The 26,913-nt window shown below is 48.4% G+C and overlaps 1 protein-coding gene across 4 annotated transcripts in view; it reads right to left on the reverse strand.

Moving 5' to 3' along the window:
• RBM10 (RNA binding motif protein 10) overlaps positions 1 to 26,913 on the reverse strand; it is a 464,414-nt gene that overhangs the window by 267,732 nt on the left and 169,769 nt on the right. For all 4 annotated transcript variants that reach the window (XM_069647579.1, XM_069647578.1, XM_069647580.1 and 1 more), the window contains one exon: positions 5,191 to 5,351. In XM_069647579.1, coding sequence (XP_069503680.1) covers positions 5,191 to 5,351 — 161 coding nt within the window. The remainder of the gene's footprint in view (positions 1 to 5,190; positions 5,352 to 26,913) is intronic.

A 26,913-nucleotide genomic window follows, 5' to 3' on the forward strand; every position in this document is an offset into this window, starting at 1 on the left:
TAGTCAAAGGAGCAACCCACTCAGCAGGGCACACAATTGATGCAATCTTCGCCAACAAGGATCTCATCACCACGGCACCCCCAATTCAAATACTTTGGAGCAACCACCTCATTATTCCGTTCATAATCACAACGGCCGCTCCAACAAAAAAGCAACTAGAAAAACAACCCATCATGATGAAAAGAAATTGGAAAACCATAAAAAACTCCAACCTAACCGAGCTCCTAGAACTCAGCAAACCACAAGCACCAATCATGGAAGAAGCAGACCTAGACAAAAAAGTTGCCCTACTTCATACCTGGATCACAACAACCCTTGACGACATCGCCAAACAAAAGCCTTTCACCCCATCATGCAAGAAAACTACAGCAAAATGGTTCACCCCACTACTCAACGCCATGAAAAGGAAAAACCGAAAACTAGAAGCTGAATGGAGGACCAACACCATCACCAGAAACAAATTGAAATTCCTACAACAGATACACGCATATAAAAAGGAAATAGAAAAAGCAAAGAGGAAACATTACGACAACCGAATCTCCAGATCACCAAACGCTCAAAAAGAACTATTCAAAATCATAAACGAAATAAAAAACCCACCGGCCTGCAACAACACGCCTCCAATCCCATCGACAAAACTTTGCGAGGACCTCTGAGACCACTTAAACAAAATAACCTCCATCCAACACACCATACAAAATAAACCAAGCATTCACAGCTCAAACCCCACCGACACAGACGAGGAACACAAACAAGCTACGAAACATCCCAGAAATCCCAGAAAAGTTGAGGCTTTCGTCAAACTGGTAAACCAAAGCAACAAATCCGGCTCTCCTGAAGACCCTTGGCCCGGGACATATACAAAACAATTCCCAAACAAGGAACCCCCATGGAATACCACAGGAATCTCCTCAACCTCTCAATCCCAACAGGCAAAGTACCGCAGGCCTTCAAATCGGCTTACATCAAGCCACTACTTAAAGACACAACAGGAAACGTGGAGGACCCATCTAACTACAGACCCATCTCCAACATACCCTACATAGCCAAATTGCTAGAAACATACGTCTACCAAATAACCCAAAGATTCATAGAAGTGCATTGCCTACTAGACCAGGCACAAGTAGGCTTCAGACCTATGAGAGGAACAGAATCGGCTCTCCTCTCAATATGGGACGACCTAAAAACAAACGCAGACTCAGACAACAGCATTGCCCTGATACCACAAGGATCATCCTTCTCCCCACTTCTATTCAACATCTACATGTACCCATTGATCAAACTCATCAAAAAAACACAGCCTCACATGCTACAACTACGCCGACGATATTCAAATAATCTTCAACATACAAGACACTCGAGAAGAAAACACCACAGTAGAGAATTGCCTTTGTGACATTCAACTGGATGAACCTCAACCATCTCAAAATCAACCCGGGCAAAACAGAGATAATGATCGTTTCAAAAAAGGGAGGCGACAACTACATCCCCTGGCCAAGAGAGCTCGGCACCACAGCAGAACCAACATCAACTGTAAAAAACCTAGGGGTCCTGATGGATAACAACCTCACCCCGGAGCCACAAGTAAACTCAGTAATTAAGAAATGTTTCTTCCTCCTGCGAGCAGCAAAAGGGATCCTACCGTGCCTGTCGTTCGCCAACAAAACACTTACCATCATCGCTCTGATCATGTCCAGAGTAGACTATGCCAATAGCCTATACCTGGGCATGCCCGAACGACTTCTAAAAAAACTGCAACGCATACAAAATGCAGCAGCCAGACTCCTCCTCAAGCTACCCAGAAGAGAACACATCACACCCGCGCTAAAAATACTACACTGGCTACCGCTGAAACAGCGGATAAAGTTCAAGGCCATGTGCATCACGCACAGAGCAATACACAAACAAGGCGCAGAATTCCTAAGCGACAACCTACGCCTACATCAACCGACAAGAACACTAAGATCAAGCACCGACATACGCCTGGAACCAAAACAAGAGGATCGTCTTTCTCTCACCAGGCACCCAAAACTTGGAACAACCTACCTAAGAATATACGGAATACAACAAACCACCTAGCATTCAGGAAACTCCTCAAATCATGGCTCTTCAAAGCGTAACCACTACGGAGACGCACTAGAGTGCATACATTAAAAGAATGATGAAAATAACTCCAACCTCGGCCACTCTCAAATTGGACAAACACAAGCCAAAGAACCAACCACTCGACAGAGCATAAGACATCACGGAAAACAGCCACAAAGGAAGGCTACACAGACTGACCACATACCTTGACCCAGACGAAAGCCCTCTAGTGACTCTCCCACTCGTACGCACACAGCCAAACCGGCAGACGCATCTAGATAGACGTTGGCCTGTGCTGCATCTGGATAGGATCGAATGAAGGATAACATGCCCACGCCTAGAAAAACATGAATGCTAGCATGTGCCACACTCAGAGCCGTGAATACCAGCCGGCATGGCGTTCGGATGGAGTTGTGAATGTTAGCATGCCCACACCTGGACTGATCTCTAAACACTAGCCTGCGCCGCGTCTAGATAAAAGTGTGAATGTTGGCATGACCGCACCTGTATGGAGCCCTAAACATTGGCCTGCGCCGCGTATAGACGGGAATGTGAGGGCCAATAAGTGCCACACTCCTCAGAACTGCAAGTGCTAGCATTGGTAAAGGTCAGGTAACCCACTAACCAATATAAGCTCAAACTATAGTCATTCAGTGAGCCAGGCTAAGCATACGTATCTCACTCATAAAACTCACACAACCATCTCTTGCACAGCAAGCCGCACGCACAACACTGCACCACATAAGCCGGAACAGCACCACACGCGGACTGACTCCGATACGATACCCGCACCAAAGCTCAGCAACCGGTGTATACGGAGTTGAAGCTGCCAACAGAACACCACTCCTCTCACTATCCTACTCCATTCTTCAACCTACTAACCCACCCCACCTTCATCATTTACAGATCCGCCTGAGCACCTGGGGACCAATTCCGTTGGTGACGGTGCGCGGTACAAATACCTTTAACATTTAACATATGCAGCATGTTATGTAGCCTGTCCCAAACTGAACCTGCCCATGCACACTGGAGACTCTGCAGCATCCCTTGCATGGCAAGAAAGACAATTTGAGGAGCTCTGCTGGTATCCAGTGACCAAGTCAATTGTGTTTAAGCGCCAAGCCCAGCATCAGTCTTCAGGACATGGCAGCCAGCTAAGGACGACAGAAAGCTTGTCTGAAATGGCAGAGTCCTCTGCCATTTCCCCCAATCCTCATGATCTGTAAAGTTTTATCATCGCCTGCAAGATAGACTTGTGGTTTTTAATTCCCTAGAGGGGTGCATTTACTCTGGGTTATGGTGATTATGGGTCCCCTGTATTTAAGGGGCACCCCTGTTAATTGGGGTTCGCTTTCAGCATGAATGGGAGAAACCTGCTTAAAAGGCAAGGCTTCTTGGACTAAAGACCATCAACCACTGGACAAAACATCCGAAGGAATAGTGAAGAGAAGCTGCTGCATCCTCCTGGACCGTACCCGGTGAAGCCATGTTGCTGTGCTGAAACTGCTTTTCCCCAATCGACAAGAGCAGCTCCGGAAAGGACTTCTTCCCTTGGGTTGGTGGGACCAACCAACCCTAAGTCTAACTTTGCTGGAGGACCTTTCCCAACTGGCTCTCCTTCTTTGCTGCTGCTGGAACAGAGTGCCAGGGGTCGAGAAATCCGTAGTTGAGGGCAATGTCTTTATGCCGGACCCTCCCGAAGCAGGACGACCCAAGCTCGAGTCACAACAGAGTGCTGCACTCAAGGAGTGAAGGAAGCCCATTCAGTGTCCAAGATATGCGGTGGTGCTATTTGCTGTTAGCTGAAACCGCGAAGTGCCGCTGAACGAAAAGAGCCCATAGCTGCCGCCGACCTCCGTACTGCCCCCCAGACGCCCTCCGTCTTGTCTCCACGACTGAGGCCCAGGAACACAGGCTCTGCAACACTGCAACCAGGACAGAAGCCAGCTGGTTCCTCTTCTTCTAACTGAAGGTACTGTTCTAACTAAGGGGTACTTACCTCTGTCTGTAGTTCTGCTCATCTCACTTGAGACTTGCTGTGGCTGCTTGCTAGAGTTGATCTCAACTCTAAATTTTCACAAGTATAACAGCTTGTGGCCCAACAGTGATTTTCTACAACAAACTAACTTTGTGCAAGACCTTTGTTATCTATAAAGTTCCTCAGCTCCATATACTTTGCTCCAAATTGACTTTGGCTGTCCTGGCTCCCTGCAGACTCTTCTAGTCCATTGACTGATTTCAACTATCCCTCATAGGTGATACATTGGTTTGTAACTAATATTTGCTGGGAAAGGTTTTATCTAGACTTCATTGGAAGATTTAAAGTGCTCACATGCTCTGAGAACCTGTTAACATTTTTCATTCTTCTAACCTTTTCCTTTTTGCCATACTCAGAATTTACCAATTAGAAAAAAAGTGATAAATAAATGCTAATACTGTCCTAGTTAGGGAAGTCACCTCAAAGTGTAGGCAGTGTGTATGAAGCATCTCTAAAGAGCATCTACTTGCTTGACTTGATTCAGAGAAAGTATTTTGAAGTATTTTTATTGTTGCACATTGGCCTTTTTAAAGAATACTCCTTTGAAACGGACCATTAAATAATTATTTTACTAGAAAACTGAGTGTTATTTGGATACTTGTAATTGTGGATTTCGATGCTACAGCTCTACAGCTCACATTTACCCCTCTTGAGGAAAGTCTGGCTGCTTAGTCACTATCAACTTGTGTAGTACAGACCTATAGCAATATGTGGGTTACCCAATACCAAGAAGACAAGGCTGGTGTAGTCTCCCACAGGGTTACTACATCAAATATTGCCCAACTGTTGGTCTCTCTGATATTGTCCCTGTTGATGCTGGGATGAGGGGGATTTCTTCCTGATTGGTGCTCCCGAAGGAGCCTCTTGTGACCTTCAGCTGGAGATCGGGTTTATCCATGAATGAAAGTACCAAAAGAACCTAGAAAATGACCCATCAATGACGCTGTGAGTAAGGCAGCAGTGTGAAGGAAGTGTATGAGATTTTGAGTAGATTACATCACTTTCACAAGCCCACCTTGATATTTGGTAACTGGCAAATTCCCAACCACCCCTACCCGAGAACTCACAACAATGGTGGAAAGCTGGATAAAGGCGAAGCCACGGTTCATCTGGGTCAGCTTGTCCTTGATGACACGTACATTGGCGGAGGACAGGACAGCGTAGGGAGAGAGGGCACTCAGGATGGACTCAAGCGTGCTGTGTGGGCTTAGGTTACGCAGAATGATCGCTGTGAAAATACAAGAACACATATGGACTGAAGTAACCAACATTCTCAGCACCCATCAATGATCTCATTAATTACCTCATACGTACACTTGAACACTTCAATGGATCATACGTGAACACAATTTCAGCTACATCAACTAGAGCCACCTCATGTTTTAAAGAAATGTAGCACCAAGATTCAGAGTGCAAGAGAGATCTTGTTTTCGCCTTAAGACGAAATGTAGGTGTGTGTATTAAATGTAGCTATATTACAGACTTTACAATTAAATGTTTGAATGACACTTCACATAAAAGCATTATTCTTTTAAAAAGTCAACATTTTAAATAACTTATTCTTGTCGTAAATGTTCACCAAATTTGCAGGCCAGTGATCCAGCCGGATCCGAACACTTCTTCCAAATTCTGTGAAATATTAAGAATATATTTTCATGTAGGACTGTTGCAAAAAAAAAAAAAACTTTGGTTTTTACATTGTGTTATTCACAGATGCATAAAAAATATGCGTTCAGTATGTAGAGCTCCAATTGTACGTTTCAACAACACACCTAGTGCTTCCCCTAAACTGTTGAATGCTGCAAAAAAATAAAAATCTGATGAGCCAAACTGAAGATATGCTTTTTGACACAAATGGACACAATTAATTGATATGTTCATACAATGTGGGTTAGGGAGAATTCTGAGAAATGTGCGAATTCCCTTCTACCTTAGAGACCCCCATCACTTTTGTTGGAAGATTATTTTTATCCTGGAGAGAGCAAGACCCCCCCTCCCCCCACCTCCCCCTCTCTGTTAAGCTAGATTGTATGCCGTAGCCTTTGGGTGCACTACAACAACCCTGACCGCCTGGCAATAGGAACCCAATCTTTGGTACAAGTATGTACTACACAGGTTGGTAGCGTGTTGAGCAGCTAGGCGTAGCTCAAGAGGGGTCGATGTGAGCTATAGGGTAGTTACACAGAGGTTCACAGTGACAAGTATTTAAATAAACTCTTACACCCAAGGTTTCTTGAGTAACAGCAACACACGAATACATTTCAAAATACACTCTTACTATTTCTAAACCAGCAAGTACCCTTTTGTGATGGCCCACATACACTAGCTACACCCTAAGGTGACTACAACAATTAGGGTGCTGGGGACATTAATATATCACTGTTGTATTTAGAATCAGACTTAAGAGTGTGTCAAAGAAAAGGGTTTTGACACAACAAGCGATCTCACAAATATTCGCAAAGCACGCAAGTCCTTTTCGTAACCCCTCCTCCCCCCATGTAAAGTTAGTTAACCCTTTCCTGGAAGGAAGACCACACATTCACAGAGGGAAGAATAGTCATTCAGTGAGCCAGGCTAAGCCAAAGTCAATTGAGTAAAAGTCTAGGTGAAACTGAAGCACTTCTCAGCGGTAGGTAAAAGTCTTGCAATCTATTTTTAGAAGTCTTTGGAGAAGAGGAATTCAAAGTAGGGCCACAAGCTGTTTTGGCTTGGGAGGTAAAGAAGCTGTCAGCAACTTTACAGAGCAACCACCACAAGCTTCACCAACAGAGAAGAAGTGCAGTTGCACGACAAGAGGTAAGTTCTCTTAGACTGTACAGCACCTTTAGGTTGAAGAAAAGTGCAGCAAAAGACCTCTGCTCCTGTGCAGCTCTGCAGATCCTTTTGTTCCTGGGCCTCGGTCGTGGGGACAAGAGGGAGGACGTCTGCAGACTCCTGCACTGCAATGGGATGGTCACCGACTGCAACCGCCAATCTTCAAACTAGCAGCACATCGGTGTTTCAGCTCCTTGAGTCTACCGCAAATAGCAACATCGTGTTTTTGGAGTCTGACAAACTCCATAGGCATCTTTTTACATTATGACACACAGCACCTTCAGTGCACTGGCACAGGGAAGTCTTTCAGATTTCCCAAAGGTTTAAATACCTTCTCTTAGTTAATCTATTGTTTCCAAGAGCAGGGAAGTGAAATTTATTTAACATACATTTGTAACTTTCTAGACAGCACACACCATCTTACAATAGGGTGCTGGAGGGGTTACTTAGTAGCCCCCCCCCCCCCCCATGTCTAGTTTCTCATGTAACATTTTTATGATACCCTTTCTACAGTTAATGACTGGTGGCAGTGGTTTACTTTATACTACCATTGAATGTTCTAACCTCAGGATGCAATTGCAGCTGCAGTAAAGCACCCATGGGTGCCCATTTTGTCAAAATGGCCCTGGTGGTCTTTTTACGCCATTTCTTGTTGGAAAGGTCCTTCTTGAGATTTACTCTGAGCGAAAAACCACGTTTGGGCCCTTTGTTTTGTCTCTGCCTGGATTCACTGGTGAAGCACATCTCTGCTTCCAGCGTGTCTGGCAGGGCAGGAAGCAAGGTAGGTTCCCAAAACTCCCTGTGCTTAGTCTCCTTGGTTACAGGAATGCACCCAAATGTGATTGGCTGGCTGTCCTTGTCCTTGAAGGACAGCCACCCTGCTGTGAGAGTGACAGCTAGGCTGGAAATGAATGGGATAAACCTTCATAAAAAGGTGAGGTCTTTTAGACAGAAAGCAGAGTCGGCCACTGGTTGAAGGAATCCAAAGAACTTGCAAGAGGTGCTTGCTGCAACTCCTGGACCGCTTTTTTGCCCAGTGAAGCCGGTTCCATGTGTTAATATCCCCGCACAAATATCGCGATACAAAAATATATCCATATTTTTGCGGTGATATTGATCCATGGACCCTGAGGGGGACACCCCCGCATTATTTTAAAATGTGCAGGGGACACCCCTATAACCTCCGCTCCCACAAATTTTACCTCCCAAAAATATCTATGGCGAGAAACTGCCATATGTACGGCAATATTTCTGGTGGGGATATTTCATAGGGATACCATGAAGCCCTACTACAGTGCTGAAGCTCCGAATACGCCTCGACTAGAGAAGCCCCGCAAAGGACGAATTCTCCCTTTGGGTTGGTGGGACCAAATCAACCTCCAAGACAAACACATCTGGAAATCCTCTCTAAGCTGGCTGTGCTTCCATTGCTGCTGCAGGATAAGAGTAACAGGGAGAGGAATACCAGAATCAATTGCATTATTTTTAAGTCTGACCCGAGCTCCAGGAAGATCCTCTGGAATCCCTCGCAGCAGGACTAACCAAGCCTGAGCCACCTCAACAGAGTGCTGGAGCTCAGAAGCAAGGAAAGCCCACAAGGTATGCGAGAACCACAGTGATGCTATTCGCGAGAAGCTGAAACCGCGAAATGCCGCTGATCTGAAGTTTGTCCATTGCTGCCGCCAACCTTCGAATCATAGTGTAGGAGTCACCAGACGGCCTTCCTCTTGTCCCCACGACAGAGGCCCAGCAATAACAGGATCTGCCATACTGAAACAGGACCAGAAGCCAGATGGAACCATTTTCTTCAGACCTAAGGTACTGTAAACTAAGGGGTACTTACCTCTTGCTGTGTAACTTGCTAGCTCTGTTGCCCTAGTTTCCTTTTTTGCGTAGTTGCTTGCCCAGTGCCACAACTCCTGCAACTCTCTGAAGAGCGTCAGGGATCTGGTGCACCCCTGAAGACACACACCACTTTGCCCTTGAGGGACAGAAGAAATGGAGGGCTCAAAACACAGCCAGTTCCAGGATGGTGACCGTCTCCTGCTACGGGGGGGGGGGTCTCTGAAAACCTGTGCCCCCGGTGACGCTGGAGCATATGCCCCACCACCTTATTGCTCGACGGCTCCGAGAGCAATCTTGTCTGCGAAGCTTCTTGACACCTGGATCCAGCGAGCGCCCAGGTACTCCTGAAGGGGTCATATCCGCAACATGCAGAGCCAGATCAGGTAGATGCACAACGACATTGTGCCAAGTTTTAGTCAAGATTGGATGCATGGTAATAGGTAACCCACCTATTGGTATAGGTCTGTACTACACAAGTTGTTGGAGTGAATGAGCACCCAGACACCTCAAGAGGGGTAAATGCGAGCTGTAGAGATGTAACAGATTCATAATTATAAGTATCCAAATAAAACGCATACTCCAGGTTTCTAGTAAAAAAATAATTTAACAGTCCGTTTTTTATTTAAATGTGTTTTTATTGCATTTCTGATCAATTAGCCTTCTTTAGAAAGGGCACTGTGCAACAATAAAAAGACACTTCAAAACACTTTCTCAGAGTTCAGATAAGCAGGTAGATACTGTTTTGGGATGCCTCACAAACACTTCATACAGGCTGAGGTGACTTAAATTGCTAGGACAATGTGTGGCATTAATATATCACTTTTGGTACTTAATACATTTGAGTTGGTGCAAAAGGTTACGGAAGGAAAAGGTTAACAGATTCTCAGAGCACGTGAATACTTTTCAATCTCCCACTGAAATCTATATTAGATCTTTCCCAACAATACAAGTTAAACTTATGTACCACCTATGAGGGACAGTTCGAACCAAAGTCAATGGGTCATAAGAGTCTGCAGGGTGCCATGACAGTCAAAAGTCTTGGCTGACTCAAAAAATAAAAAATAAATCCCCTTTAACACCCTAAACAAGCCTTCTTTTCCACACCATCCTCCTGTTTAGGCTCTAGGCTGGTCCTTCAGGTCGTTTTAATTTTCTTCTTCCTCTTTATGTCTCTTTGTAAGCATTTGAACAATGTCTAGGGAGCTGGGGAACTTCTTTAGATAGCACAAAAGTCTTGCACATATTTTAAGAGTTTGTAGTAAAAAGAATCACTGTTGGACCACAAGCTGTAAGGCTAGTGAAAAGCAGAGCTGAAATCAACTCTGCAAAAAGCACCTACTGCAGGTCTCCACTGAGAACCAACAAGCTACAGACACAAGAGGCAAGTACCCCTTAGTAAAGGCCGTACCTTAGGTTGGGAGAAGAGGATCCAACTGGCTTCTATTCTGGTAGCCGTCTTGCAGATCCTGGGTTTCTGTGCCTCAATTGTGAGGACAAGAGGGAGGACGTCTGGAGGACTCCTGCACTGCAGTTCGAAGGTCGGCGGCTACAGGCTCTTTACAATTCAGCTGCATTTTCCGGTTTCAGCTACCGGTAAATCGCACCGCCGCGGATGTTCAACACTTGGACTCCCCTTGCTTCTGGGGTCCAGCACTCTGTTGAGGTGGCTCAGGCCCTCAGGATCTTCCTGGAGCTTTGGTCCAGCTTAAAGACGATGCACTAGATTCTGGTTTTCCTGACCCTTGGCACTCGGTTCCAGCAGCAGCAAAGTAGTACAGCCAGCAGGGAGAGGTTTTCCAGCAAAGTTAGTCTTGGGAAGAAGTCGTCCGTTCCGGTTTCTCTAGTCTATCTGAAATGTGGAATTTCAGCAGAGAAGCAGGGCTTCACCGGGCAAACCAACGGTCCAGGACGGTGCAGCCAGCTTCTCTTCAAGTTTCTTTCTTCGGCAGTTTCGTCCAGTGGCCAACTCTGCCTTCTGCTCAAGAGACCTCACCTTTTATGTAGGTTTCTCCCATTTATACACAGCCTAGCTGTCACTCATAGCAGGGTGGCTGTCCTTCAAGGACAGCCAGCCAATCAGCACTGGGTACATTCAGGTAACCAAGGAGACCAAGGACAGGAGTTTTGGCCACCTCCCTCGCTGCCTGCCCTGCCAGATACACTGGAGCCAGAGGTGGATTTAAACACTGAAGCCCGCCAAAGGCAAAACTAACAAAAAGGTTAAACCTGGTTTAGCGTGCAGAGTAAAACCCAAGAAAGACCTCACTAACGAGAAATGGCGAAAAAAGAAGCCCGGGCCATTTTTACAAAATGGGCACCAATGGGTGCATTACTTCAGCTGAGGATACAGCCTGCGCTAAAAACGCACAATGGTGGGAAAATTAAACCACTGCCACCAGGATTAAAAGTAGTGAGTAACACAAAATGTTACAGTAGTAAGTAGGAAAAAGAGGCTACGTAACCCCCAGTACTTCCACATTAAATGGGTTGTACTGGACCTATATAGGAAAAACAGTAAGTAAAGCCAATTTCACATTAGTGCTCCTGGGAGCAGTAGTTCATCCAGGAGAAAGTATTTAAACCTTATGAGAAATCCAAAGGACTTCTCTGTGGCACTGCACTGAAGGTGCAGTGTGTCACAATACAAAAAGGTAGATGCCTATGAAGTTTGTCAGACTCCAAAACCAAAGAAAACAGTCTAGATCAGATCAAAAATACATGAGTGAGCAAAAGGTCTCACTCCAGGATAAAAATTAAAAGTCCTAAAGTCCAGAGCTGAGGTCTCTAAGGTAGAAGGGAAATCGGACAGAAATGAGAATTCTTGACAACAGCAAGCAGCGACTTGATGGTACCCCAGTAACAGAACTGATTCCAAAGCGACTCCGGGGCTCCAGAGTCTACTCCAGATACTTCTTGTTAAAGACATACTTCTTGGTAAAGACGACCGGGGGCTGGCGGCCCATTCAAGAGCTGCGGCATAGCATCAAATACCTCAAGTCCCAGACTTTCAGGATGGTCACGTTGCAGCATGTGCTTCGGCCTACTGTTAGAAGGGGACTTCCTGACATTGCGGGATCTGGAGGACGCATACTTCCGTGTCCCCATTCAAGAGAAGCATTGGCAGTTCCTGCGCTTTATAGGGCAGGGAAGGTACCATCAATTCAAGGCCCTCCCCTTCAGACTGAAGTGGGCACCCAGGGTGTTTACGAAGTACCTGGCACCAGTGGCGGCCCATCTGCGTTTACAGGGGATACACTTGTACCTGTACCTCGACGAATGGCTCATACGGGCCAAAGTCAAGGGAACTGCAGAAAACACAGGACGATCCAGCTGCTGACTGTTCTAGAGATCTCTCAACTATCCAAAGTCCTGCTTGATACCATCTCAGAATGCACGGTTCATGGGGGCCAAACTCACTGTCTCCTGCCTGGCGGCTTCCCCTGAGGAGCGAATAGCGGCCCTGCTGGGCAAGGTGCAATCGCTGTGGACTCTGAAGAACGCCACGGTGCGGACCATCGCTGCTCAGCATGATGTCATATGTCATTGTGCATCTACCTGATCCAGCTCTGCAGGTTGCGGGTACGACCTACTCAGGAGTTCCAGGAAACTGGCTGGATCCAGGTGTCCAGAAGCTGCGCAGACAAGATTGCTCTCGACGAGGAGTTCCGTCGAGCGATAGGTGGTGGTGCTTATGCTCCGTCGTTGCCAGGGTACAGGTTTTCAGAAGCCCCCTCTTACCAGGAGACTGTCACCACGTTAGGGAGAATTTTCATTTTAGTGCTCTATTCCTCCCAACTTAGACGCCCCAAGCTCTTTTTCTGGACTTTAGGACTTTAATTTTAACCCTGAAGAGAGTGAACCCTTTTTCTCACTCACGTATTTGTGATCCGATTTGGATTATGTGTTTCCTTTAGTTTTTGGAGTGTGACAGACTCATAGGCATCTACTTTTTGAATGGCGACACAGCACCTTCAGTGCAGTGTCAGAAATCCTTTTGATTTCTCTTAAGGTTTAAATACCTTTTCTTGGGTGAACTACAGTTCCCAAGAAGAGTAAAGTGAAATTGACTTTACTTCCCTTTTCTCTTTGTAGGTCCAGCCCACCTCATCTTATGTGGAGTACTGGGGGTTACTTAGTAGCCCCTTTTTCTACTGTTAGGCAAGATAGTATGCAGTATCCTTTGGGTGCACAACAATAACCTTGACCTCCTGGCAATAGGGACTCAACCTTTGCTATAAGTCTGAACTACACAGGTTGGTAGTGTGGCTGAGCAGCAGGTGGGGGGTGGGGGGGGCGGTAGATAAAACAAAGGTTAACAAATAATTCACAAACAGGTAAGTACTTTTAAAAACGTCCAATGTCAAATACGTTAAACCCTTTCCTGAGCAAAAGATAGAGCATATAGTCAGAGGTAAAGGAGAGGCTCTCAGGGAGCCAGGACAGCCAATGTTAATTGCACAATGTCTAGGGGAGGTGAAGACTTTTGCAGGTAGGTAAAAAGTCTTGCAATGTTTTTAGAAATGTTTGCAGGAAACAGAACAATTGAAGGGCCACAAGCTGGGAGGCTTGTGAGGGGCAAAGCTTTAGCAACTCTGCAAGGTAACCAAAACAGGTTGCAGCTGAGCGCAAGCAAGGCTACATCACAAGAGGTGTTCTTAGACTTTACAGTACCTCTGTTAGAAGAAATGGTTACAGCCATCTTCTGTTCCTGTGCAGCTCTGCAGACCCTGTTGTTCCTGAGCCTCAGTCATGGGGACAAGAGGGAGGACGTCTGGGGACTCCTGCTCTGCAATGGGGAGGTCAGCGGCAGCAATAGACAAACTTCAATTCAGCGGCCCCCTCAGTGTTTCAGCTCCTCGTGTCCGACAGCAAATAGCAACATCACATTTCTCGGATACCACTTTGGAGTTTCCACGCATCTGGACTCAGCACTCCGTTGAGATGATTCAGGCTTGGTCAGTCCTGCTTCAGGGCAGGCTTGGTCCGTCCTGCTTCAGGGAAGTCGCGAGGATCTTTCTGGCGCTCTGGTCCGAATTAAAAGCAACACACACAATCTGGTGTTCCTCTCAATGGCACTTCGATTCCAGCAGCAGCAGAGGTAAAGCCAGCTACGAGAGGATGCCCAGATGGGCTTACTTTGGAGTTGATTGGTCCCACCAACCCAAGGGGAGAAGTCTTCCGTGCAGGGCGTCTCTAGTCGAGGCGAATTCGGAGCTTCAGCACAGCAGCAGGGCTTCACCGGGCAAACCAACAGTCCAGGAGTTGCAGTAGGCGTCTCTTCCAAGTTCTTCTTCGGACTCCTTTGTTCAGTGGTCGACTCTGCCTTCCAAGCCAAAAAAAACACACCTTTTATGCAGGTTTCTCCCATTGAATCCAGCCTAGCTGTTAATCTCACAGCCAGCCGGCCAATCACCTTTGGGTGCATTCCTTTAACCAAGGGAATTAAGCACAGGCCATTTCAGGCACCTCCCTTACTTCCTGCCAGACATACTGGAGCCAGAGGCGGGCTTCACTCGTGAATCCCGCCCAAGAAAAAAAGAAAAACAACAGTAGTAAAAAGTAACCCACTGCCACCAGCCATTAATTGTAGAAAGGGTAACACAAATTTTAGATGAGAAACTAGACAAAGGGGATACCAAGTAACCCATCTAGCACCCTATGGTAAGATGGTGTGCGCTGGGTCTAGAAAGTTACAAAATGTAAGTAAAGTTAATTTCACTTCACTGCTCTTGCAAACAGTAGTTTCACCAAGAGAAGGTATTTAAACCTCTGGGAAATCTAAGACTTCACTATGCCACTGCACTGAAGGTGCTGTGTGTCACAATGTAAAGATGATGCCTATGGAGTTTGTCAGACTCAAAAGTTAAAAAGAAACAGGGTCAAAATCACAAAAAAAATACATGAGCTAGTCGGAAAAAGGTCACTCTCTCCAGGTAAGAAATTAAAAGTCCTGAAGTCCAGCAAAACAGGCGGGGCCTCTAAAGTAGAAGGGAATTAGCAGATTTCTGAGGATTCTCCCTAACACCTACTTACTCATGTAACATTTTTTATAGTACCCTCACTAATTTAAATGGCTGGTGGCAGTGGTTTAATTTTCCTGCCATTGTGCTTTTCTACCGCAGGCCGAATCCTCTGCTGCACTACAGCACCCATGGGTGAACATTATACCAACTGGCCCCCGTCTTTTTTCAGCATTTATTGTTCGAGAGTTCTTTCTGGGGTTTTACTCTGCACACCAAACCAGATTCGAGCCCTTGGTGCGATTTGCCTTTGGCAGGCTTCAGTACTGAAACCCTCCTCTGGCTCCAGTGTGTCTGCAAGGGCAGGAAGTGAGGGAGGTGCCCAAATCTCCCAGGTCATTCTCCAGGGAAACCTGAATGCACCCAGTCCTGATTGGGTGGCTGGCTGTACTTGCAGGACCGCCACCCTGCTGTGTGAGTGACAGCAAGGCTGTGCATTAACGGGAGAAACCTGCTTAAAAATGGCGGGAGACAGTCGACCAGTGGGAGAATAAACCAACAAAGGAACCATGAACGAAGCTCGCTGCATCCTCATGGACCACTGAACTGCCCGGTGAAGCCCTGCTGCTGTGCTGAAACTCCCTTTTCTACTCCACAAGAGAAGCTCCGGAAAGGAAGACTTCTTCCCTTGAGTTAGTGGGAACAACTAACTCTGAGATTAACTTTGCTGGAAGATCTTCCCCGACTGGCTGTACTCCTATGCTGCCAGCAGGAACAGAGTGCCAGGGGACAAGACATCCTTAGTCGAGTGCAATGTCTGCAAGCCAGCCGAAAGCACCAGGAAGATCCTGAGGACCCTCCAGAAGCAATACAACCCAAGCTAGAGTTACCTCACCAGAGTGCAGGACTCAAGGAGTGAAGGAAGCCCAACCGGTGCCCAGGATTCGCAGTGGTGCGGTTTACCGATCGCTGAAACCACAAAGTGCCGCTGATCCGAAAAGCGCCCATAGCTGCCACGACCATCGAACTGCTGCAGTAGGAGTCCCTCGACCTACTCCCTCTTGTCCTCACGATTGAGGCCCAGGAAACAATCTGCAGCACAGCAACCAGACAATAGCTAACTGGACCCTCTAACCAAAAGGTACTGTTCTGACTTTGGGGTACTTAACTCATTGTCTGTAGCTTGCTCTTCCCAGTTGAGACTTGCAGTATCTGCTTTTCCTGGAGTATCTCGGCTCTTAACAGCTTGTGGCCCTACAGTGATTTGTCTTCAACAAACTCACTACCTTTGTGCAAGACTAACGATCTAAGAAGTGTCTCGGCTCCATAGACTTTGCTCCAATTGATTTTGGCTGTCCTGGCTCCCTGCAGACTTCTCGTCCATTGACTGATTCTTACTGTCCCTCATAGGTGATACATTCGTTTTTAACTAATATTGCTGGGAAAGGTTTTTATCTAGACTTCATTGGGAGATTTAAAAGTGCGCACATGCTTAACCTTTTTCCTTCCTTTAACCTTTCCTTTCCGCAAACTGCAGAATCTACTAAAGTAAACAAGTGATATATAAATGCCATTACTGTCCTAATTGGTAAAGTCACATCAAGGTGTAGGCGGTTGTTAAAGAATATTTGTACCATTCACTATCACCACCGGAGTGGCCCAGATGTCTGTTGCCTGGGCTTGGGGTGTTTCACGTTCGGTAGCCGTCGTGTGCTGTTGTGCGGGACTATGTGTGGTTTGTTTTGTTGTTGCAGTGTAGTGAAGTTTGTGCGGATTGTTGTGTTGTAGGCTTGTGGTTGTGTTTGGTTAGAGTGTGAGAGGTGTATGCAGAGGAGCGAAATTGTTAGTGGGCTGGTTAAATTGGCCTCGCTGTTTGGGAGCGAGGCACTAACTTTCCGTATTCTCTTCAGGTGGGCGTCTATGAAGCATCTCTAAAGAGCATCTACTTGCTTGGTATTATTTCAGAGAAAGTATTTTGAAATGTATTTTGATTGTTGCACATTGCCCTTTTTAAAGAATGTTTATTTAAAACTGACCGTTAAATTAATAATTTTTACTAGAAAACCGAGTGTGATGTTATTTGGCTACTTGTATTGGTGAAATTCAATGCTACAGCTCACATTTACCCCTTTTGAGATAGATCTGGCTGCTCAGTCACACTACCAACTTGTGTAGTACAGACCTATATCAATGGGTAAGGTTACTTAATACCAAGAGGGCACGGGTTGTGTAGGCTCCCACAGGGTTACTACATAACTTCTTGCTTAACACAGAGTAGATCACCTTTCTTCCCATGGCATCCAACTTCTTCCCTTTGCTATCCAGTGGAAGGGAGGATGAAGACGAGGGTATAGACTACTACTCTCTCGCTGCCGTCTGTTAGGGAGAATTCTCCGTTTAGGCTGAAGTTCCTAACCTAGTGAGTCCCCCAGCAGCTTTGCTGGATTTCTGGAGTTTGTTTTTTTCTCCTGCCAAGAGTAAGACTCTTTCTCCCACTCTTGGACATGATTTATGGTGTTCCTTTGACTGTTAATGTGTTTTATGGCTATGGGGTCCTTTACTCCATAGGGTCTCGTGTTTTTACTATGTGTGTTACACAGCACCCTCCGTGCAGTGACACAGGGGTGTCATAGTGGCACCCCACCATAGACTCCATACCCTGCGACTGACTACTGTCTCCCAGGGCATGTAAAGTCACCATTGGCTTTACTAGTCCCAAATTATGAACAGAAACCAGTACAAACCATATTGTGGACGAAATGGTCGGGGCAATTCGATTGCCCCGAGGTCCGTTAGTCGAGGGGGCACGTCTCCGTCCCCCTGATCAAGTTTTGGCTGGTGGCAGTGGATACTACTTTTTATATTCGACCGCGAATATATCCCTATGGGATTTTCCCATTGTTCGAGGCTACCAACTTTAATTATTTAATTCTCATAGCCTCGAACATACTGCTGGTTTATTTATTTAATATTAACTCACCGGTTGGTATTTTTGCCAGGACTCTATTCTAAAATGGCGTTTGTGTTCTCTTCTGTGACTCCAACCCAAGTCGAGCCCTTTGTCCCACTTTTGGCGGGCTTCTCCACAGAAGCCTCCAAAAGTATTGCCACTCTGTCTGGGTACCACAGGGGGTATGGGAGGGGGTTTAGGCACCCTGGACTGAGTTACCTGGGTAACTCAAGTCGCACTCGTGTGATTGGCCCAAGTGGTGAGCCGGAGCATGTTTGATTGACAGCTAGGCTGAGTGAATGGGGATGAGCTGCATAAAAGCAGGGCTTTGGGGACTGGAACTTCAGAAGTCGCCACAGGACCCGAGAATCCGACGAGGGAGAAGCTGAGCCGACCTGCTACAACGACACCACCGGTGGAGCCCTGCGGAACCGACTCACCACTTCCCGACGACAGAGAAGATCTACCTGCTGGAGAGTCTTCTTCCCCTGACTGGTGGGCACAACCAGTTTACCTTCTTTTCCTCGCATCCCAGGACGTCTTGTGGTCGAATTGCCCGTGCCAAGCACCCCGGATAGCCACTTACCACTGGACCGCGAACCAAAGGACCGCTCCGTTTAACTGAGAACTCCGCGGCTGGTTTCTTCCCTGGCAGTGCAACGGATTCCTGTCTTCCTCCCCGACGAGATCCTCTCTTCCCCCAGACGCAGCACCGACTTGCATCCGCTACCAGGAACAACTGCCCCCGCTGGAGTATTCTCACCACTTTAAGGTACCGTGTCCGCCAGGCTTCCCTTTCTAAAGATTGCTACAAGGTAATATTAATCCCTCAACCTTCTGGACTGGGCTGGCCGCTTTGACCATCTAACTGGTCCCCTTTCTTTTGGTCCAACTCTTTCTGAACCTTTGAGACTTTTGTGCACTTTTTAACCGTGTGACCTTGGACACATTTCGTTCTGATCCTCTTAAAGTAGATCCGGCTTTCTGAACTCTGACTTCAGGGTTTGACCTGGCCTTCCTCTCTTGCTGTGTTCTTGTGAAAGTGTTGGGATCTGTTTCAATTTATATCCTGCTTTTCTCTCCCTTTTAAAACAAATTATTAGAGTGCCATCTGCGTTAAGCGCTCACCGCTGTCTGAATTTAAGTGGAGCTTTACTTAAGACTTGTCTAATATTTTAAGGGAGTGTATATCTTTTAGTGACCGTGTTTTTGAACTGCTTAAAATTAGTGCCTGTGTGTTTTTAGATGTGGCTTTAAATAAATAAATAAATAAATAAATAGATCTCTTTTACACCAAGCTCTGGTCAGTGTTTGCTTGTTCTACTGTGTTCTTTCGACCTATTGTGAATACTCTGTATACTGCCTAACTCTTCTTGAGGGAAGTCTGACTGCTCAGCCACAGCTACCAAGTGAATCTGTGTGGTACAGACTGCTAGCAAGTGGGTTTACTGCCAAACACCTGTAGTCTTAAATCTTTTGCAGTGGTCCCAGAGGGAACTCTGCCTAACACCGTCCGAGTCCAGAGTCCAGGGAAGGCTGAGCACGTAGGCACTCGGGTGCAGACTCCGGCACCCAGTCCCTTTTCTCCAGCATATTCCCCCTCGACCGGGGCAGGATTTCTCAGAGCTAGGCTCTTTTCCCAAACATTGTCCAGGAGAGTCACCGCCAAAGGTGACTTCCTCTGGGCCTTGCACTGTTGGTCTCTTCTGGCGTCAGTTGGAAGAGCTCAGACGCTCTGCTGACCATGGCATGGAATTACCCCAAGTCATCCGGGGTAGAAGCCCTTGGCTGTGGTGAGCCGCCCATCCATGGCCATGTCGTCCGTGTCTGTAGTTGCCCGTCTGTCCCAGTTTACCACGGGAGGGTGGGGCGGGGGGGGGGATTTGGGGGAAGCTATCACAGGTGGAGGTTGATGCAGCAGGGTAGGGTAACGCTTATTCTTTTGCAGGAGGCTGGTCCAGGGCCGGTGGTGTCACAGGCATCCTTTTATGAATTTCCGACACCAGGGTGTGCGGGGTACAAAGGATGTCCAGCGATACATCCCTCGGAGGGGTAGGTCTACTGGGCCCTGCACTGCAGTCGGCATTTCCGACGCCACCGTATCCTCGGCCGTCCCCATCGTCGTTCCCCACTTCGTCCTGGATCCTGTGAACAGACACCTGGTCCTCCTCGTCCGGGGAAGGAGGAACAAGTTACCTGTAACTGTTCTCCAGCATGGGGACTGGCATGGATTCACATGCTCAAATACTACAAAGCAGTCCATACATACGCAAGCACGGGAGGCAGCAAGGCTCAACAGAAGCAATTACTCTACATTCTCACCAGGCTCACCTTCAAGCAAACAGGTGGTCTAGCACAGCTTGGCAGAATCAGGACCCCTCTCTGGAATCCGTCGACACAGTAACATTTTGTGAAGGTGTGCATAGACCTCCACGAAGCAGCCCTGAAGATGTCCAGCAGGGGCACACCAGAGAGGAACGCCGTCGTAGCAGCGATCACTCTGGTAGAATGGGCTCGGACAGCCAGGCAACGGACAGTTTACCAACCGGTGACAATGAGTGATGCAGCCGGAGAGCCACCTGGAGGTGGAAGCCTTGGACAAGGCCTTCCCATGGTTCACACGACCGAAGTTCACAAAAAAAACAGAGTAGTCTTCCGGAAACTCTTCATGCGGGCCATATAAAATTCAGCGCTCAAGCCAAAGTCCTTTCAGCCGGCGACAAAGGCGTCAGAAAAAAAAAAAAAAAACACAGGCAACACCAAGGGTTCGTTGAGATGAAATTCTGAGGGAATCTTGGGCGTGAAGGAAGGGTGTGTCCGCAGCACCACCCTTGTCTTGTGGAAAGTCAAATAGGGCCGCTTAAAGGACAGGGCCTGGATCACACCCACTCTCTTGGCAGAGGTAATGGCCATGAGGAAAGCATTTTCCAAGAAAGTAACTTGAGTGGAGCTTGATGCATAGGCTTGAAGTAGCCCCCCCCCCCCACCCCCCCGCATGAGCTTAGTCAGCACCACATTGAGTTCCCACACTAGGGCTGGAGCCTTCACCGGCGGGAATGATCAAAAAGCCCTTTAACTAAATGGTGTGACCAAACAGATGAGCGTCCCGGATAGCCGCCAGATGCACTTTGATAAGAGTCCTGCGCCAGCCCCGCCTTAGCCAATGCAACAAAGTATGGAAGGACTTGTGGGGGCAGTGACCCTCAGAGGGTTAATCTTCTGTGACCGGCACCAAATCGCAAATGTTTACATTTGTGCCTGTAGTATTTAAGAGTCGAGGACACCCTGGCAAGGACCTCCCTGCCGCCCGCTGGCAGCTCGTAACCACCTAAATCTAATGCTGCAGGAGCCAGGCCTTCAGGTCCAGCGTACCTGGGTCATGGGGCAGGATTCGCCGCCTCCTCTGGCGAGCAGATCGGCGACCACAGGTAGCTTGACCAGAGGTGACGCTGACATGAGAAGGTCCTGGTACCAGACCTGCCTCAGCCACGCTGGTGCGACGAGGGCCATCTTGCACCTTTCCGAGTTGACAGATGAATCGTAGTAGAGGCAATGGAGGGAATACGTGCAGGAACAGGGCTTCCCACAGGAAGGAGAATGCGTCCCCCATGCTCCGCAGTGTTGGGAACCTGCTGGCGAACCTCTAGCACTTTGTGTTTGTCGCCGTCGCAAATAAAATCGATCCGGGGTCTGCCCCACCCGAGGAAGAGGCTGTCCATTTGATCCTGCTGAAGCTTCCATTTGTGGCAAGAGAGCAACTCCCTGCTGAGAGAGTCGGTGAATATGTTTACTCTTGCCAGGTGAAAAGGAACGAGACATATATCCTGGGCGACTGCCCGGTGCCACAGCTCCTGCGCCTCTCTGGAGCGTGCTGGGGACCTGGTGCCCTCCCTCCCCCTGCTCCCGGATGAAAACATTATGTGGTATTGTCTGTGAAGACCCTCACCGCTTTACCCATGAGGCACGGAAGGAATGACTTGAGGGCCCAAAACACTGCCCGCAGCTCCAGGCCGTTGATGTATCGCTCCTCCTCCAGCAGCCATAGGCCTCTGGTGTGGAGACATGTGGGCTCCCCAGCCCTCCAGAGAAGCGTCTCTCGTGACAGTCTCCCGGATCGGGGGGCTATTGCAGTCTGTGCCTCCGTCAACATTGGAGCACACGCCCCACCACCTCATCCCTCGACATAACTCCTTGTCGAGCAGAATCCTGTCCTTGAAGCTTCCGGTCACCTGGATCCAATGGGGGTCCAGGAACTCCCGGAGTCGTCGCATCCCCAACCTGCAGAGCCTGATCAGGTAGATGCACAACATCATCATCATCATACAGAGCAGCGACTTGATGGTCTTTACCGTGGCGATATTCAGTACTAACAGTTGTTGCACCTTGCCCAATGTTAGGCAGAGTTTGCATGCAGTACCCTTGGGGACCACTACACACAACTAAGATTACAGGTGTAAGCAAAACCAACCTTTGGCATAAGTCTGTACTACACAGTTTTTGGTAGCAGAGCCGAGCAGCCAGGCTTATCTCCAGAGTGAATGTGAGCTGTAATGATGTAGACCTCTGTGTAACAATCACAGGTGTTCAAATAAACTCTTACACACAAGGTTTCTTGGTTTAAAACTTAAATTCAACAGCCAGTTATAAAACATTCACTAGAAGGAGGCAGTTAAATATAATACACAAATATACTTCAGAACTATACACATTTTCTGAGGCAGACTACTTTGAAGAAGCAAAAAGGCATAGGTTATTTAGAACATGAAAGTTTACAAGTTATTCTTAGTGCAAATATTTAGAGTTCACGAGAAGAGTCAATTCAATAGCTTAGGCCAAAGTCAATGGGCTAAAGTCTTGGATAAGATAAAGCAGTTTTGGTAGTGAAACGGAAAAGTCTTGGCACAAGATCTTAGGAGTAGTTTGTAGCAAGAATTATTATTTTCTGGGTCACAAGCTTATTAGGCCTGTGAGTTGGGAAAGTTTCAAGCACTTTCACCGCGAGAGGTAAGTACTCAGTCTGGTTTTACAGTACCTTTATAAATGACGAAAAAGATGCCGCTGTTGACTTCTGTTCCTGGGCCTCAGTGTGGGGACAAGAGGCAGGATGTCGGGGGACTCCTGCACTGGGACTAGTCAAAAAGCTTACAACTAGCAAATCTTCGATTCCGATAGCTGTAGTCAAGCCCACAAACTGGCATCTCCCTCCCTGGTTCTACGGTTTCCTACAGCACTCTGAGGAAAGTCAACCAGCTCTGAGGTGAGTATCCAGGTGGCTTATGGTTCGAGTTGATTGGTCCCACCAACTCAAAAAGGGAGTAGGCCTTGTGGGGGCTTCTCTGTTGAGGTGAACTTGGCGATTCGGACCTGCAGCAGGGCTTCATGGGGTAAACCAATGGTCCAGGAGTTGCAGCAGCCTTCCTCTTCAAGCTCTTCTTTGGTTCTTCCGTTCCAGTGGTCGACTCTGCCTTACAAGCCAAGCGGCTTACCTTTTATCCAGTTTCCTCCATTCATTCCAGCCTAGCTGCCACTCACCCATCAGGGTGGCTGTCCTTGCCGGACAGTCAGCCAGCCAATCATGCCAGAGTGCATTTGGGTCTCTTACGAGACTAAGCACAGCGAGTTTCGGGCACCTCCCTCACTTCCTGCCCATCCCAGACACTCAGAGGCCAGAGATGGTCTTCAGTCCTGAAGCCCACCAAAGGCGTAGGAACAAAGGGACCAAACCTGGCTTGGCGCGCAGAGAAACTCTAGAAGGACCTTTCCAAAAAGAAATGGTGAAAAAAAGAAGACCGCAACCTGTTTAAGCAAAGGGGGCTCAGACGCCATCTTGCAAAATATGGCTCCCGCGATTTAACGATACCGGTGTTCGCAGTCAGGAAAAATCATGGTAGTTCGTTGTAAACCACTGCCACCAGCCATTCTGAGGAAAGGGTAGCATTTGACTACTACACGAGTATCTAGACATAGGGGATACTAACTAACCCCTCCAGCACTCTATTGTAAGATAGGGTGGGCTGGGTCTAGGAATATAAAAAGACTATTATAGTCAATTTCACTTTACTTTCTCTGGGAAACAGTAGTTTGTCCCAGAGAAGGTATTTAAACCTTGGTAGAGCCTGAAAGGCTTCCCTGTGCCACTGCACTGAGGGTGCAGTGCGACACAATGAAAAGGCCAATGCAGTTGGTTAGACTCCATAACCAAAAAGAAAAACACAGAAACAGAATTGAAAAGTTCAAAGTCCCAAAGTTTAGCAAAAGAGCTTGAGGGCTCTAACGTAGAGGGAATTGGCACATTTATGAGAATGCTCCCCAACACCCAAGATGGCTGCTATCCTCCCTCCCAATGGGGCCACCAAGCAGGAAACCGTATGGAGTCTGGCCCCCAGCAACAGCACGTCCTGCGATGGAGTCAAGCAGGACTTTACATTGTTCAGAGAAACCAAGATCCGTCAGGAGCCGGACGGTCCTCTCTGTGTGGTCAACAACGACGTCCCTCGACTTGGCCCCAATGAGCCAGTTGGCGAGGTATGGGTACACATGAAATCCCTGTAGCCGCTGATGAGCCGCATCGGAGCCAGGCACTTCGTAAAGACTCTGGGCGCTGACTTCAGTCCGAAGGGAAGAGCCTTGAACTGGTAGTGCTTTCCTTTTACGACGAAGCGCAGGAACTTGCAATGTTTTTCGTGAATGGGGACGTGGAAGTACGTGTCTTCTAGCTCCAACAACGACAGAGAAGTCTCCCTTCTCCAGTTGGCCGAGCACTTTCTGCAACGTGACCATCCTGAACTTCTGGGACTTTATGTACTTGTTGAGTCGTCATAGGTTGAGAATGAGCCTCCAGCCCCCGGTCGAGTAAACTCCAGAGCCCCGGAGTTGCTTCGGAACCAGCTCCATCGCCACTTCCTTAACATGGCCCAAACCTCCAGTAGCAGCTGAGGGATGTGCTGTTCCTGGAAACTTTTGCTGAAACTCCAAGGTGTGTCCGTGGGCGAGAGCGTCCAGCACCCATGGTTCTGTGTAGAGGTTTTCCCACGTGCTGATGAAGTTCGCCAGCCGGCATCCCACTGTGGGTCCAAGGGTGGGGGCCCGACGTCCTGGCTGGTTCAGTCCTGCTTGGAGGTCGGCGTGCCGCCCTGGGAGCCTGGACTACTACGGCAGCCACCTTTGAAGGACTTGGAACAGCCCCTATAGCATTCCTGGGTCGTGGACCGGGAGGGTTGGTGGTAAAACGATCCATCGCCGAAACTCTAAGATCTACATGAAAGGACGGACGTTGCTGTTGCAGCGTGCCCAGGCCGTCTCCATGTCGGTCTTGATGGCCTGAAGAGCTTGACAGCCGTGCCGAAAAGATTGTCACCATTTAACTGCACGTCCAGAACCCTCATCTGGACCTCCTGTCTGATGTTGGTGGTCTTCAGCCACCCACGGTGACGAATGCAAACCCTGTTCCCCCATCTGGCGGAACCAAGTGTCCACGATGTCCAGGGCCACGGTGATTGTGTGGTTCAACGCCACCTCGCCCCCGTGAAGGATCTCTATTGCCTCCATCTGCTTGTCCTCTGGGAGGAAATCCAGGATCAGAGCCATCTTGTACCATAGCTCCCAGTCATACCTGGCCAGGATCGCTATGGCGTTGGCCGCTTTGACCGTCGTCGCTGCCGAGTAAATGACCTTCCGTCCCACGGCATCCAATTTCTTCCCTTGGCTGTCCAGGGGGACAGGTGATGACGGGTTGGGCGACATCTTCCTAGCTGCAACCAAGACCACAGAGTTGAGACTGCAGACATTACGGTGCAGATTCCAGCACCCAGTATTTCTTTTCTAGTCGGTCCCTCTTTGCCGGGGCTGAGGACGGGTTCTTCAACAGCACCAGTCCCTGCTCCCAGACGTCGTCCAGGAGCGGTATGACCGCATGGTCTTCCTTTTCACCTCCCGGCACCGATACAGGAAGCCCTCCTTCTCCTCAGGGTTGAGTGACAAGAGTTCGACACACGGGCGATGGAGTGGAAGGAACCCACTTTGTCTGGCAGAAATGCCCTTCTTGGCGGAGAGATTCCGCCGCTGTCTGTCAGTCGTGTCCATCCCTATGCCTCTGGGGAGGGGGCAGTTATGGTTGGAATGGAGGTGTAGAGCATCTCCTTTTCTTCTGAGGTGGTGGCCCCGGTGTCACTGGTGGTGCCGTCTGCATCCTCTTCTGAATCTGAAACCAGTGTGTGGAGGGCAAGAGAATATCCTGCGACAGATCTCTGGGAGGTGCTGGGGAAACAGAGTTGCTGGGCTCAGCGACTATGTCCTGTGCGCTGCAGACATCGTCACCGATGGTGGACATCACCACGACCACCCCACCCGCCCCCGGGATGGTGTGAACGGAAATGGTCTTCCTCGTTGGACGAAATATCTGTGCCCTGGAGCTCTTCCGCCCCCCCCCCCACCCCTTCTTTGGGTAGTGAGGGGTTAGTCTGGCATCCTCTTTTCCGGAGTCTTCTCCGTAGGTCTGGCCGAAGCCACCCACCTGTGAGAAAAGCCACCCTGACCACTGCTGGGGGAACCCTGGGCCAGGTCAGCCCCTTTCGCCTTTGAGAGGGCGGCAGCAACCACCTCGATTGAGAAAGAGTATGATTTGGCCTGGACCACCTGGGAATTAAGTGGCAGATCGGACACCTTGTTCTGCATACCCTTCTCTGGCTTCTCTCGCAGCTTCACTGGGGTAGCTGATTTATCTTCAAAGAACTGGAGCGATGGCTGGATATTGAGGCTGATGGAGACGATTAACGCGCCCTGTCATGGGACCCCGGCGGATGTTGACTCGCAGTGCTTGGCCTCGTCTTGAGCCCTCCCGGATGGAGCGTCCTCAAAGGACTTAGAAGCTCGCTCTGGCTGGCTGGCGGATGAGGCATGCCGCTGTGGACCACACGGGGTAGAGGCCCTGGCTTTGAGCCACATCGCCAGTTCACGTGTGGATCCTTCATCGGGCACTTGGAAAAGCACCAGCAGTTGTCACAATCTTCTTCCTTTTGCGCCGAGTGAAGGCAAAGGCACTGAGAATGCTTGTAGTACATGAAAACATTCCGCAAACCGCCGTCGCTGCAGGGCTTGAAGAGGGAAGCCCGTCATCCTATTCCAACATGAACAGGCGCGGTGTAGGCATGATGGCCTTCTGGAAACTTCCAAGAAGAAACACTCGACAATTTCACCCTCGAGGGGCGATGAGATGCCAAAAG

Source organism: Ambystoma mexicanum, chromosome 2q (genome assembly GCF_040938575.1).
Source record: "Ambystoma mexicanum isolate Mex_15411 chromosome 2q, UKY_AmexF1_1, whole genome shotgun sequence".
NCBI lineage: Eukaryota > Metazoa > Chordata > Amphibia > Caudata > Ambystomatidae > Ambystoma > Ambystoma mexicanum.